The sequence below is a fragment of the Poecilia reticulata genome, linkage group LG1 (genome assembly GCF_000633615.1).
Source record: "Poecilia reticulata strain Guanapo linkage group LG1, Guppy_female_1.0+MT, whole genome shotgun sequence".
Lineage (NCBI taxonomy): Eukaryota > Metazoa > Chordata > Actinopteri > Cyprinodontiformes > Poeciliidae > Poecilia > Poecilia reticulata.
In genome coordinates, this window is record NC_024331.1 from 26241414 (window position 1) to 26256474 (window position 15061).

At 40.1% G+C, this 15061-nt stretch overlaps 1 protein-coding gene across 2 annotated transcripts; it reads right to left on the bottom strand.

Annotated features, from left to right (window-relative positions):
• Nucleotides 1-6421: 6421 nt before the first annotated feature.
• Nucleotides 6422-14704, bottom strand: LOC103469901 (uncharacterized). 2 transcript variants are annotated; one of them, XM_008417963.2, is made up of 10 exons: nucleotides 14473-14704; nucleotides 14353-14383; nucleotides 12832-13412; nucleotides 11121-11550; nucleotides 9997-10035; nucleotides 9512-9612; nucleotides 9353-9414; nucleotides 8384-8550; nucleotides 8018-8173; nucleotides 6422-6893 (listed from the first exon to the last, which is right to left on the bottom strand). In XM_008417963.2, exons 1-10 carry the CDS (start codon nucleotides 14551-14553, stop codon nucleotides 6520-6522), a joined length of 2022 nt encoding a protein of 673 aa, XP_008416185.1. In that variant the 5' UTR covers nucleotides 14554-14704; the 3' UTR covers nucleotides 6422-6519. The 2 variants fall into 2 exon arrangements, with proteins under 2 accessions (XP_008416185.1, XP_008416175.1); XM_008417953.2 differs by having other exon boundaries at nucleotides 9997-10038.
• Between the last annotated feature and the right edge of the window lie 357 nt (nucleotides 14705-15061).

A 15061-nucleotide genomic window follows, 5' to 3' on the forward strand; every position in this document is an offset into this window, starting at 1 on the left:
CAAATGTGTGTCGTGCATCTATTTTTCTGTCTTGTTCTCCCTCTCATCTTTGCAGTTTGATTGTTTTACTATTTAATCAGAGCTTATTTCTGAGCCCTGCTTCGTTCCTCGTGTTGTCGTTTCTTCCCCCTCCTCTTCGCCTTCGTCTCCAAAGGCTTGTTTTCCGTCCGTGCTGTGGCTCTTTTCATGTATCCCTTGCTGGCACAAATCGGCGCTTAAACACACAGGAGGACAGAACAAAAACAAACAGGCAAACAGCAGCCAGAAAACAGATGCAAAGCAGCTAACTGCATGACATTGCTCAGATATGGAGGGAAAGTGATGCTGCAACACGGTGAAACACGACAGAGGTACTTGGCTGTGTACATGAGCTGGTCTATGAATGTCTTTGGGACTTTTGTTGATAATTACTAGCCATATATGCAGCTAATCTTGTGCTCCATTATCAGGAGAAGAACTGGAGAAGCTGTTAGTCGGTGATATGATGGTGAAGATTCACTAAAGGAGACATTTTTTACTCAAGACCCCAGAAAATACCTCCTATCTCTTCGTTGGCCCATCAAAACGCCACTTTAAAGCACCTTAGAGATGCAGTAGGTAACTCATAAAAATATATATCTTTTTACATATTGGTTTAAACTGTCACTATGTCGTAGCCGTATGGACTGAGACTGATCATTGTAAAAAAAAAAAATGTTACTTCTCTGCCTTCTCCCAGGGCTAACTAGAAACAACCAATCAGAGATACAAATAAACAGTTTTCCTGGAACGGTGAGCTGTTTCTCCACTATTAGCACATTTAGCAGCAAGTACACAACATTGATTAACAACATTGAGAGCTTCCTCCTGGCCATGATTGGTTATTTTTGGTAGGGAGTGGTGCATTTCTTCATCAGTCTTTTTACAGGTTATCTGTCACAACATGGTGACAGTTTTAACAAATATGTGAAATATATATATATATATGGGAGCGTCCTCTCAATTAACACAAAGCTCCTCCAGACTAGCGGCAGCAGCAGCAATTAGAGAACCACTTGGTGGAACTACACGTCTGCTGACTTTATATAAACTACTCCTCAGTCCAATACTCCTCAGAACAGCTGTGAACGGCATCATGGAGGAGCGTTGTTGTGATAAAAAGCAGCTCCTTAAAAAGACAGACGCCCTTTTAAAGGGGTTAGATTCCAAAAACAAATTTATTTTAAGATACATTCCATATATAGAACAGCTATTGAGGGTAGCATATTTTCTTGATTGTGATTTAAAAAGGCAGTATGTGCCTGAAAAATGCATAACACTGCCCCTTTAAACACAGAAAGACAAAGTCAAACTGTAGAATCCGAACATGAAGTTGTTGGCAGCAGCTGTTCAATGGTTGGTTCCTTCTGGGAAGGAATCACACCTGAACAGAAACACCAGGCCAGGTGTGACACGCAGAGAGAGAGAAGTTAAAGTTAATGGGAGCAAAAACTACAGATAATTCACAGTTGGAGAGTAGTAGGAAAAAGCAGCAAATAATGCAAAATGCTGCTTGGAAGAACAGCAATGAAAACTGATACTGGAAATGTAAAGCTTGTTTGGTGAATTTGCTCTTGGTATGTTTTTGTTTTTCTGTTTTTCGGAAGGGCGATAAAACTTCAAACATTTATTTCCAAAAGACGCTTAATGGTAGATTTCCACATTTATTTCAGCTAATAAATTAGAAATTGGTAGAAGAAGAGATTCCATGACAGTGTCATAAAATCAAACTGTAAAATATCAAAACTGTAAGATGGAATCCTTTTTTTTTTCTCAATTTCTGCATGAAAACGTAAGCTAATATGTCACGGGTCGATATATTTTTGGACTCTAAAGGTTTCATGCCTTCACTCTCTAGTTCCCCATCTGCCATCTCTGCTTCACAATCTTATCAGAGGTTTTGCAGAAGGGACTCCAGAGAGCTGCAGAGAAAAGGCCTGTGGAGAGTGTGAATGTGTGAAGCACACTGGGCCCAACACCACCGGCAGATAAACAGTTTATCAGCCGGCTAGAGAAACTCCGCTGGAAAAAGGGGGAACATTTTCCAAAGACGGGACAAAAATGGAAAGAGGCGGGTAGAAAAGTAGAAAATAAGAAAAGCAGGTAAATCAGAGGTATAAAGCGAGGCCCATTACATCGCAGAGGCCCGACAAGCCCGGTCTTTCAACTCAAGAGGTGAATTTCAGAAATGAAGCCGCTGATGAAAATGATAAAAAAGCATAATTCTCGTATCCCGTCACTGCAGAGGCGCTTGACATTTCTGATGACATTTGAGCCTTTTTGAATCCGCTTGCAAACGCTGCATTTCATCCCGTCGTAACGCTACACTTCAGGAAAAAAAAATCCTTTATCTGCAAGATTATGCCGCTGTATTATATGAAGGTATTATGCGGCGCTAATAGTGCATGTAGATACCCCACAAATGATACTAAAAATGCCTCGCATAACATACAAGGAGGATTTGGCCCTTCAATAAAAGAATACTTCCGAGTATGCAAATACCCACAAAAGAATTGGGGCTTAACAGATTTGACTAGCTCAAACAAAGGCGTGAGGCTCTTTTCCCAGGATGCAACTGTCCGTCAGTTTGTAGGATTAAGGCTCTGGGTTGTGACAATGTGCTGAATGAAAGAGGACAAAGAGACATTTCCTTTATTACAGGGATATGATTATAAGTGCATCTTTTTTTATATATATATATGGTTAACAAATGATTAAAGCCTGAGGAAGGAGATGGAGTGAGAAGCAGAGGCCGCATACTGCCCCCTGTGGGACAATCATGCTCACTGCGCCGGGGTTCCTTTCAAAGGCAACATCTATATTCATAAGACCACGGCAACACGCTTTAATGTGCATAAAATAATAAAATACATAATTTGATCATTTTTCATCTGTTTTCTTCCACCTAAATGGAGCTGAATTATTAACTTATGGGCTCTTCATATCAGTTATCCTAAACATTTTACACGGAACCTCTTCAACCTCATGTTATTTACGTCTAATGGAATAATATCAGAATATTCCTTTAGTCGGGAAAGACCAAAATTATAAAAACAAATAAAAACAAACTTGATGAAACCCCCACAGGTCCAGTCAGAAGAAGTCTCCATTCATCTTAAGTCATGGTTGTTGGATTAATACAACATGAAGACAGAAAACATGACGCACTGAAGTCTCATTTATTTAGAAGCTGTTAAATGTGACGGGGGACCTTGTTCATGTTGTCCACTATGTGTTTCTTTCCACATGCCTCAGTTTTGTGGGAATAGTGATCAGAACTTGTTCTGTTAGCAGATTAAGTTCCCTCTCCGCGAGTCAATCTGGGCAAATTGAATGCTTTTCTGAACAACGCTCTCTTAGTCAAACAATCCACAAATCTGGCCTTTATGGAAGGAGGTTAAAGCTGCAGTATATAACTTTTATTTAAAAAATGTTTTTTTATATATGTGTTAAAGCTGTCACCATGTTGTCACAGATAACCTGGGAAAAGACCAGCCTCCTTTCACCTCCTCCATGCCAATCCTGGTCTGAAAGCCTCAGTTGTCAGTTCGCCTTGCAGGGGAAACAGCAAACATCTTCCACTGAGAACAAAATTAAATGTTTTATCTGGAAGCCTTAGGGATGGATCTCATTATAGCAACATGACAACTCTGACCCTTTGCACTTGGCCAAATGAAATTAATTTCTTCAGGCTTGCTTCGATCCATTTATGACGGCATCAGCGATTGGATTCTGTTCTCTAAAATAATACCTCTGTGAGAATTTGGACTCCCCTGGTGGTGCAGGCTGACTCCGAGCTGCACGTTGTGATGGTTTTGCCTCCTTATCAGCCCAAGCAGCTCCTGCGACGGCTCACCGCCCAATCACACTTCACTCGGCTCTGCTAATAAGAAAATAAACTGCAGCAGATCCAGCTTCAACAAGAGAAGGGAAGTGTTACAGGTTAACCAATGCTGGTGGGGATTACTCACCTGCTAATCTAGATTGTAGATGCAAGGTCAGCATTTCTCAGCTGGAGCCAGAACAGCTGAGGGAGAAAACCTGGATGGATTCCAGCATCCACTGCTACAGGTTCTTATTTTGATCCCAAAGCGAGACAGTTGCGACTCCTGGAAACGTATCGATAATTACTCCATGTATCCAGACTCTCCCCTGATGAGCTACATTCATTTTACTCTCAATCCTGATGGATTTTTTTGGTTTATTTTAAAGAATATGCTTTATTTTTCTTTCAGTTTTTCTGTCTTTATGGTCAATAACTTTTTGGTTTTGTTCAAAATTATCCTTAGGATCTATTCGCATTGTTTGATTTTTCTTTTGAGTCTCTTATTTTAAGAATAAGAGACTATAATAAAACATTTATTATGAAGACATGTATGACTATTCATGCTTCTGAAATGAATACTGGAGAACAACAAATGTTGGAAAAATGTAAGCAAATTATACTCTTATCACTAAAAAATACTAAATAGTATACAAATATTTTTTGATATATAAAACGACTTCAAATAAATGTACAAAATAACAGCAGCCAAACCTGCTGCTTCACCATTTGACCCATTATGTCGACATCAAATTGAAAATCGTTCAAGTGCAGAATTTTCTTCTAAAAGTGCAAAACAAAGTGGACCAAGTGAGGCAGAAACAAGAACATTTTACAGTCAGATTTTATGTGTTTCAAGGAGGCATCTTTTTTTGAAAAGCATCTTTTTTCAAAACAGCCTATAAATAGGTGTTGGATGTTTTATGAGAAAATGAAACTAAATGCCAAGCTTTGCTCACAATGCTAAGTAATCAAGAGCACCTGATGTAAAAAGTGTGTGCAATTTTCTGCCTTCATGTTTTCCTCTCCATGTTTTTCATTCTTAAGTTCTGATAAATTTTATATGGCATGTCCAGAAACCAGGCTCTTTCGCTATGATGTCTTAACTTTAATTGCTGCAAGCAGCATTTTTTCAGCCAGTGCATATAAACAGAACAAAAAGATGATCTGAGATCCTGCAAGCTTGCAAGATGTGAGAAAATAGACATCTGGCTGTAAAAGACGAGGAATCTGCGCATATTGCTGACAGAGAGCGGTGTGAGGTTTACTTGAGAGCTGCTTGCTGCTCCGAATTTTGCACAGGAGAGGAAGAACGAGGAAGTGCCGACCTCTCTGACCTCAGGCTGCCAGCAGAGAAAGGAAGCTGAGCCTTCAGGGCCGACCAACCGCTGACAACCATCTACTCCTCACCCAGCAGCAGCTTTGTGGGGATTCTGTCCTTGGGGATTCTGCCTGCTGGACGTGAGGAGCATTCGGACAGCGATTAGCTCGGTGCACGAGCTGCAACTTTCAAAGCACCACACCTGCTAGCACATCTTAGCCCAGAAATAGAGACGCCCGATAAATCTGCACACATCGTAAATTTAAAGGCATGTCATTTACCTCTTTTCCTTTTCAGATTTTGTCGAGATGTTATTGTGATGATGGTTTAATTTCATATTCAAAATGTAGAAATATGTGTAAAAGAAGGAAACCAAACAGAAGAGAAGCAAAATGTTAACAGTCCAAGGAGCAATGTTGGTTCACAGTTAGAAAATCTGCTTTAGTAATATTTCAAAAACTAAACGCAAATGTGAGCTTTTTAGCAGTGATGATGCATTTTCATCAATAATTTCTGCTTTGCAAAAAATGAGATTTTAAAATTTGTTCCAGTCAACAAATAAACGACTGAATTCCCACGTTTGAAAGTTACATTTTGTTTTTCAGACTTATGGTTTATACCAGTGTTTGTTTAGGTTTGCCAATTAATTGGTAGAAATGACGTCTTTATTTTTGCTCCGTCAGAATTGCTTTTATTCATCAGAATTGGCTTTACTGACAAAGTATTAGTTACATTGATAAGTAGATTACAAGAATAAAGTCAATATAATTGAGAATATGTATTTTGAGAAAATTGCAAAAAAAGTCACGAGAATACGATCGACTGTCATACGGTTTATTCTTGTAATGACTTCTCATACTTTTTACTTTATTCTCAAAACATGAGTCATTTCTACTGTAATCTCATAATACTGACTTCTCAAAATATTTTTTACTTTTCTTGTATACATTGTAATTTTAATTACACTTTTTTTATTTCTAGCCTGGCCCCACCACTCCATCGTAGGTTGTAGCAGACCTCCTGGGGGTCTTGCAATAAGGTCAGAAGTGATTCTTCACTGCTTTGGATTAGCCGCTTTAAGCCTGTATTAGTGGTTTCCTACATCTTAGAAAACTGGACCCGACTGTCTGCATGCTGTGGTACCAGGTAGGAAGCTTTAAGCAGGCAGCATCAGTTACACAAACTACAGTCTAGACAACATGCAGTCATGGCTGCACGTTTATTTATATTAGCAGATAAAACAACAGAGAAATGGTGTTTTGTGATTTTAATTGAGCAGGTTGCATACAGTGAATGAGAGGGTTATTTAGAAAACGGAAAAAAAAGGCATCTTAAAGAAAACAAACTTGGTTATGGATTACAACTTTCCGCTCTCCTGTGGGTCGATGTAGCCGTCTGCAGGCAGCAGAGAGCTGAAGCGCAGCAGACGCAGATCCACAGGGGGGCAGCGCTCCTTCCCTGGAGCCCAGCTCTCCCTGCCTCCCCTTGCAGGTGGAGGCGGAGGGGGGAGGTCACAATCAGTGGGAGTGGAGTAACTGTCGTCGGGTTGGAGATGGTTGTTGTTTGGGTCGGGTGGTGAAAGGCTGCTGGGGCAGCGGACTACGAAGCCTCCGTAGTGATGGCGGCGGTAGAGCGTGCCAGCCACCGCCAGCAGCGTCAGGATGAGGGAGCTGAGCAGGAAGAACAGGATGTAGACCCCTTTAGCCTCCGAGGACAGGCCGGATCCGCAACCTGCAGGTGGATAAAACAACAGCTGACATCCAGAAACGTTTATGGCAAGTCTGGCTACAATCAAGGAGAAATGTTTCATGTCTGGTTTAAAAACTTGTTTTCATACAGTTAAAAGGGGGCAGGATTATGTAAAAAAACTAACTTTACTTCATGTTATTTTATTCCCTCGTCAGAAACATACCCAAAGTGTTGAACTGATTCTTTCATGCATGTTTGGGAAGTCCTTTAATCTCCCTGGCAACCATTCAGCTGTACAAAATGCCAAGGTGGACTTAGCCCCGCCTTCGAGACACAGCTCCTCCTCAGAGCTGCAGTTTCCAAATTACTCTCCCACTCAGCTCCTTCTAACTAGCCAGCAGCATTTAGCAAACACCTGGTGGAGCTGTGCATCTGCTAGACTCTATACAAGATACTTCTCAGTGCAACACTGGTAGAAACTTTGTTAAAGGGTTACTAGAGGAGGGATGTGACGACTTCCTGAAGGCGGAGTTTCAGAAAGAACAGGAGTTTCTTAGAGAGACAGATCCTATTTCAAGGTGCTAAATTATGAGGTCACATTTTTTAAGTCATATTTATAGCATTTTTCTAACAGCTGAAGGTGACAGTTATTTGACTGCACATTAAAGTGCCTGGAAAACATAATGCTGCCCCTTTAAATGTTTCAGTATTTGATAAAGACAAAAACTATGAATAAGTTAATGGAACAATTCTGGACATAAAATTTGTTTTGATTCAAAAGTCAGTCAACAATATTACATATCATGATAGACACGTGATTAATATCAATGTGAAATACATCCAATAAAATGTTCAATGTCCTTCTTGACACCAGGCCTGTTAGGTTGCAATCCAATAAGGATGTCTTTGCTGAATCGTTTTCAGGAGACCGAGCTTGCATATTTTGCACAACATTTTCTTCTTAAAGTTCATAATGAAATTTTGATGCAATCTCTTATAGCAGCAAAATCCCTTCATCAGGAAGGCCCTTTGATGCAAAGCCAGAGTAATAGCTTGGGTTTCCTTGCTGTTAAACTAATGATTGCTCCAACATCATAGACCTTGTAAATTGATAATAACTGTAGTTTAAAAACTTTAAGCTGTGCAGTCGGTCGGAGCAATCGTACCTGCTGGCTGCGCCTCCATGCAGGTGGTTCCCCCGGATCCCAGACGGGACTCATCCCTAAAACCTGCTCTGCAGCGGCAGGCGTATGTGCCAAAGTGGTTCTCACAGTCTGCGTTAGCGTCACACAGGACCAGCTGGGTCCCACATTCATTCACATCTGAAAGAAACGCACACAGCTGGCTACTGATTACACATCTCTGTTTTCAACCTTTCCTGCATTAAGCTCTTCTTATACTACAAAAAGATTCAGCAGTTTTCAGAAACTTTAGTGGAAAGATAGTCAACGACCTGACATTTGTTTTTGAGCTGTTCAGCATCTTCATAGCATCTCGCCTAAACCCAGTCCATGTCAGAGATTCAGTGATACCTGCCGTGGACACAGACATGATGACGGCGCTCCTGTGGTTGACTCTCAGGTTGGCGCCCGTGGCGAGGAGCCCCTGCATGGCTGAGTGGACGGCCCTGTGGATCTGCATGCCTCCAGGCCCATGACCGAGCTGCAGCCAAAGGATGTAGAGCGCTCCTGCATTCAGCCTGCACACAGGATCACCATGAAACAGTTTTCACCAACTATTCTTTATTTCACTGGACTTTTGATTTTCCGTCTCCAAAAATAAACTGAACATTTTAAGCTACATTCACACAGCAGGCGGTTGCGACTCAAATCTGCTTTTTATACCCATATGTGACCTACCATTCAACGTTTTCACCAATCTGATCGACCCAATTCCAGTCTTTTCACCCCCTAAAATCAAATGCATATCCAACCGTTTTCAGAGTGTCTGCAGTCTGAACACTGATGTCAAATTTTAACAGGTTTTTATGTCATTGATGTGAAACACGCATTATAATTCTGCACCAGAAAGACGAGGTAAAGCCAGACGTAAACAATGGCTGAAAGTTATTCTGAAAGTATGAAGGAAATCTGTTCAACTGAAGTGCATCACAACATAATCCCATAATCCCACAAAAGGCCATCGCTAATAGTTCTCTTTTTATTAGCTTACTTTGCCGTCTTATAATCTTGTGACAATACTGTTGGCTGCCATTGTTGGCTAAGCTTTAAAATCTATCTAAACGTCCATAAACAGCACGCCGTTGTGTGACAACGTTCTTGACGTCACCCACATGCGGGTCGCTTTGGTGTTATAAACTGTTGGCAAGGAAGTCAGATTACGGTCGGGTTTAATTAATTAGTTCATCAATTATGAATACCATAAAAAAATAAAAGATTTAAAGGAAAAAATGGATTTCAGCAACAAGATAAAAATAAAATCCGAATTGAGCATCAAAACATGCTGTGTGATCGTAGCCTAACCGGCCGTTCTGACCAAACCTCTTAATTCTTTTTGACGAGAGGGAAAGTCGTGTGTGAAGAGCTTCCAGCTGTTTGCTGATCTGCAGAAACACAAAAGGTAAGTGAGCTTGTTTCAGATCGGTGAAATGCTGTTACTTGTGTTTAGATCATAAAGTTTTCTCTTTTGAAACGACATACCAAAGTCTTTACTGACAGCAGCAGCAGCTGAGCCAGACTGTCCCAGGAATCCTCCAAATCGTGACTGAAGTTCACCTCAACAGCCACTTCAAACAGGTGATCTGTCAACAGACCCAAAACACTGCAACCCATGTCAAACTGACCCAAAATAAATCAGAAAGCTGCTTTAGAACGCAGCAGAATCATACAGAGGGTATTAGAGTAATTGCACATAGAAAACATTGAGATTAATCTCAGAAATTTTCTAGGAAAAAAAATAAAAAAATGTGAAAATGTAGACTTTAGAAACTCACATTACCAAGATTTTTTTGAAGAAAATTTCTGAGATTAATCTCAAAATTGCAGTGTTTTTGGGCAGAAATTTACACTTTTTTTTTTTTTTTTTAAATTGACAATGGTTCTAATATGCTGCTGCAGGATTCTACAAAACTAATGGTGAAAAACAAATTTTTATTTTGCCATTTTTTACTTTAAGTCCTACTCACCACCAGGCAGATGTGGACTCTCCGATTTATTTTTCATGTCTGCTGTGAGTCACACAGAAGAAAACACATCGTCAGATTAAAGAACTAAACATTCATGTTGTTCTTTTGTGCTGTAATTTAAGACCTCTGAACCTTATAGATACATGGAAATTAGGATGCACTGTGCAGGTTTAAATCCCAGCTCTCTGTTTAAATCCCAGCTCTCTGTAATCATCAGTAACTCCTGAAAGCAGTCAAGTAGAAAACTTAAACCAGGATCTTTTGAGGGGACATTCTGGATTCTTGTTTTTTTTTTAAAGTCCAAAACTTTTTGTTTTGTGTGCAGAGGTGGAAAAAGTGCAGAGATAAATCAAACAAGTAAAAGCAGTTTCTATGGTTAAGACTTCACTCAACACCACAAATCTCCAAGTAGAGGTAGCTCATCTAAAATGTAGTTTGGGCAACAATTACTTCAGTACTTTGTTGACAGCAGGAGTGGAGAAGGTCATGAAAAGGGAGTTTGGATTATCTGAAGTCGGGTTCAGAGAAATCATCAGAAATTGATTTTTTTAAATAGCAAATATCTCCTCTAGCTGGCAAGCTACTCAGAGATGTTTTGGCAATACTTTGACATTTAAAACAACTTAAAATGTTCATAAATGGGGAACGACGCTGAAACATCACAACAGACCCGTTTTTACTTTTGGTTCTGTGCTATTGATACATGACAGACTACTTACAATACAGTGTATTTTAAAGTTTAATACACATTGTAAGAAAAACATCATCCTACTTAGTTTGCACATCCCATGGATTGAGTACAATATTTTATTTGTTGCGACTTTATATCCGGTACTGCTGTAACCCCTGAATTTCCCCCTTTATGGAACAATAAAAGTCATTTCTATTCTGTCATATTGTTATATCAAATCCAAAAATCTGGAAGATTTAAGGAAGTAATAGTCCAGCTAAAATCATTTGTAGCTGCAGAAAATCAATTTGATTTCAGGGTTCAGAACGGCTTTAGTTTTGGTTCTATTCAAAGGAAAATTAAGATTTTTCAACATCTCATGAATCAAAGTCACATGTGAACAAGCAAGCATAAACCAAAGATCTGCAGAATCCAGACAGATTGATAGACTCACAGTTCCCTTTGTGTTCAGACTGGGGTTCCACCACTTTAGTGTGGTTATGCTTGTGGTCCATATTCTGGGTTTCTGTGCCGTCAGAAGGAGAAGATGGTTGCTGGTCTGACGCCTGATTGACCCGCAGTCTGTCACCTTCAACTTTTTCCAAACCATCAGGAGAGACCTGACCATTCAGGCTGCTCTCCTCTGCAGACGCAGCTTCCACCGTTTTCCCTTTTCTTGCTGTTGGAGTGTCGTTGCCAGGTTTGAGTTCATCATGCTGCTGTGGTGGCAGGATTACAGAGCGGCCGCTCGAGTCGGCCTGGCCGGAAAGGCTGCGAGTGGCTCCTCTTCCTGACCGGAACATCCTGTGGGTGGACGTCGGTGCAGCCGTAGGCTGGAAGACATGGGAGTAGTTCCTCAGGGGTGGATAGAAGGTTTTAACTGCCTGAGAGTGGAAAAGATTTCAGCTTCAAAGATTTATACAACCAAAAACATTTTTACTGTAATAATTGTGGATTCTCTTCTTACGGCTCCACAGCGTATAATGTTCTGGACTTTAGCAAAAGTCTACAATATTTAAAAATGGAGGTCTGAGGTTATAGATTATTAATACTCCTTGGTTATTTACTACACAAATTAGGGTGAAAAACTGTACATTTAAAGGGGGCCCATTAATTCCCATTTTTCTAGAGGTGCACCAATAAATTGGCCCCGATTTCCTTGATTTTGGGAGATTTTTGATTGACCGATACTTGCAGTGAAGCTGATCTTATCCAGCAATCTTATCTACCTCAGCCAAGGTCTAAAAATCAGCCACTGTCCTCTTTTGCTTTTTTATGAGAGAAGTTTGAGCGACAGGTCGGCCCATAAGGTCATGTCTGCATGTTTGCAGCCAACAATGGTCACCTCACTTTCACCAACTTTCCTGCGACATTTAACAGTTCAGACAAAATCAGAATCAGCAGGTCAGGCTTCTTAGAGATTCACAATCGGCGATCGGCCTGAAAGCTGCAATTTACTTCCATTTTAGGTCTCAATTACAAAAATTGGCTGTTACTTTAAGAATATTTCCAAAATTAAAGAACTAAAGTCTCAGCGAAATCTAGAAAACTCATCCTTGTGTTCATCTGTAGTTGCATTGATTACTGCAACTGTGTCTTCACAGGTCTGCCTAAAACACAAAAAATTAACAGATTCATCTGATCCAGATGCTGCTGCTGCTGGTGTTCTGACTAAAACCAGGAAGCTAGAGCGCATCACCCAGTTCTGAAGTCCCTTCACTGGCTCCCTGTAGCTCAGAGAACAGACAGCTGTTAGTTTATAAATTACTGAACAACATAACACTAACATACATTACATCAACCCTCCAGATCTCTCCTGTCTTCTGGTTCTGGTCTGCATCTCCAGAACCAAACATGGAGGACCTGCATTCAGCTTCTATGCACCAGAAATCTGGAATAAACTTAAAGAAAACTGCAAAACAGCTGAATCACTGAGTGCCTTTAAATCCAAACCAAAACCCAGCTGCTTTGAGTTGCTTTTGATTAATAACTGGAATATCAATTCATGTATTTGCTTGATGGCATTTGACTAAACGTAATGTTTATTCAAATTGGCTACCATGTTAGATACATCTTACAATGTCACTACTGACATAATCCTAACATGTCTCATTGCTTTTTCATTGAATTTGTGTGAAACCGCCTGGACGTGAGAGAGAACTCACCTCTGCACCTCTGTCTCCACCCAGCGGCACCCAGGGCAGCCCGGCCATCGCCAACTGCTGATCATAATAGTCATATGCCAGATCATCGTTTTCCAGCTCCACGTCATTTGCTACCGGCTCACTCAGTCCAGGAGAACGTTCCGACTCCTGGCTTCTTCCTGTTGAGCCTTCATGTGGGTTGTAAACCACCGGCGGTCCAAATGCTTGGTAGTGACCATAAAAACCCCGGTAAGGAGGGTCAGGCCAGCCGCCGATCAGGAGCACCACATACAGAGTGTTGGAGGACGACGTGTACTTGGCTTCCTGCCAGCACTTCTGCAGCACCTTGTGGCCCCCTGACTGGGCGCCGGGCTCATCCACATGGATCTGGTCCTGTTTCAGTGGGCAGGCCTCATCGGGGGTAAAGTCCTCCAGGCGGAGATGAATCCTCTTCCCCGGATCCACCTGAATGGTCCAGTTGCACCACAGAGGAGGGTTGGAGCACAAATAGTCTGGGGAGAAAAACTCGCCGCTGTCGCTGTTCAACAGCTGGTGGCAGCTCTGCAGGGCGAAGAAAGCACTGCTGTCCCCTCTGGGTCCATCTGAAGAAGAAAAAAAACCAACCATGCATTATCGCTCAGAGTCTGACAAAATGTTCATGCTCCACAGGAGCTTCTATTGTCACGTATGTAGGCTTGTCACCAGATGATAAAATGTAATGATTATATGTAATATTGTTTTGAGACCGTTTTCTCAATAATTGTCACCAAAAGAGCATTTGGCAAAAAAAAATAAAATAAAAAGACAAAAAGCACACCTTTCTTTTGCCAAAAAACTTTAGGTAAAAATAAATGGAAAAAAAAAAATTTATTTTTTTTTTAACCAAAAAAACGAAACAGAAATAGCAATAAAAGAGATTGCCATTATTTAGTAAAGTGACAATTAAAATTAATACCATAATAAAAACGTCCTCTGTCAAATAAACTATAATTTTGTAAAGAACACTTAACACCTTAAATGGGAGATATTCTAACCATCATGACAACCAAAATAACTAAAATGGAAATAAGAACTACACTCAATTAAAACCATAACTAAAATGGATCATGATGTCTCTAAACAAAATTACCCTTCAAAAAAAATAGTAATATCATAATGAAAATCATCAAGCTCATTTTAATTCATCATGCAATTAATTGGTTAATTGCAACAGGCTTACACCAGATATGGTTTGAGAACCAAGACATCACAGTTTACTGTAGTATATGTAATTTCACACTTTTTTAAATTTAACCAAATACAAAAAAAAAAAGATCGTCAGGAGCCTAATATTCTGCTAGCTGGTATGAATTTAATATTCTATGGCATTACAACAATAAAACCCGCTTTAAATAAAACAGGAAGCTTTTCTGCATGTTTTAAAAAATGCTGTATTTTTACACCGTATAATTATGCACCTTATTTTTTACTGTATAAGCCAATTACTAAATGCTAAATGGTCAAGAACCTGTTGTAAAAGGAAAAACACAAACACATTCTCACCTGGAAGCCTGTTGACTCCTTCTGTGTTCCCCTGCGGAGAAAAGACAGTCGTGTAAATACAGCAACACGAAGAGTTAAACCAGAACCAGCTGCTTTCGGAGGAATGTCTCCTTAACCAACCTGTGCGTCACAACGTTTCCCAAATGTCAACAGGAACACCAGCAGCGCGCTTGGAAAATTCAAGCTGCTCCTTTTAGGCATTTTACTACCTTTATCTTTACTGTTTAACTTTTTATTGGAGTAAGGAAAAAAAAAGAACCAAGCCAAAGAAAAGTTCCCTGTTTCAGTCAAACTCCCTTTCCTTTCCTGTCCGCGCAGGTGAACCTCATCAAGTAGATGATTGGATTTCCTTTTACCGCCTGCGGGGATTATTTCGTCCAGCAGATGTCGCTGTAGTATTTCAAATTTGATCAGAGGATTAATGGACGTCTAAACTCCACAAAAAGTAGGTTCAGTGTACTCCTGCCGTTTTTAAACAAATTACTTGGTTAAACAAGTAAAATACAACTAAATAATATTGTTTCTTTTATTAACCTTTTAGTGATTCAAAAACAATAATATTCAATAAAAAATACAATGTACTACTCAGCCTATCGCAAAAAGTGGATCACATGATAGATTAAAATGATCTCCATCATTTCCACTGCGATTATTAATATTTTTTCAATGGCAATTTTGTTTACAGAGACATTATAATTCATTTTATGTA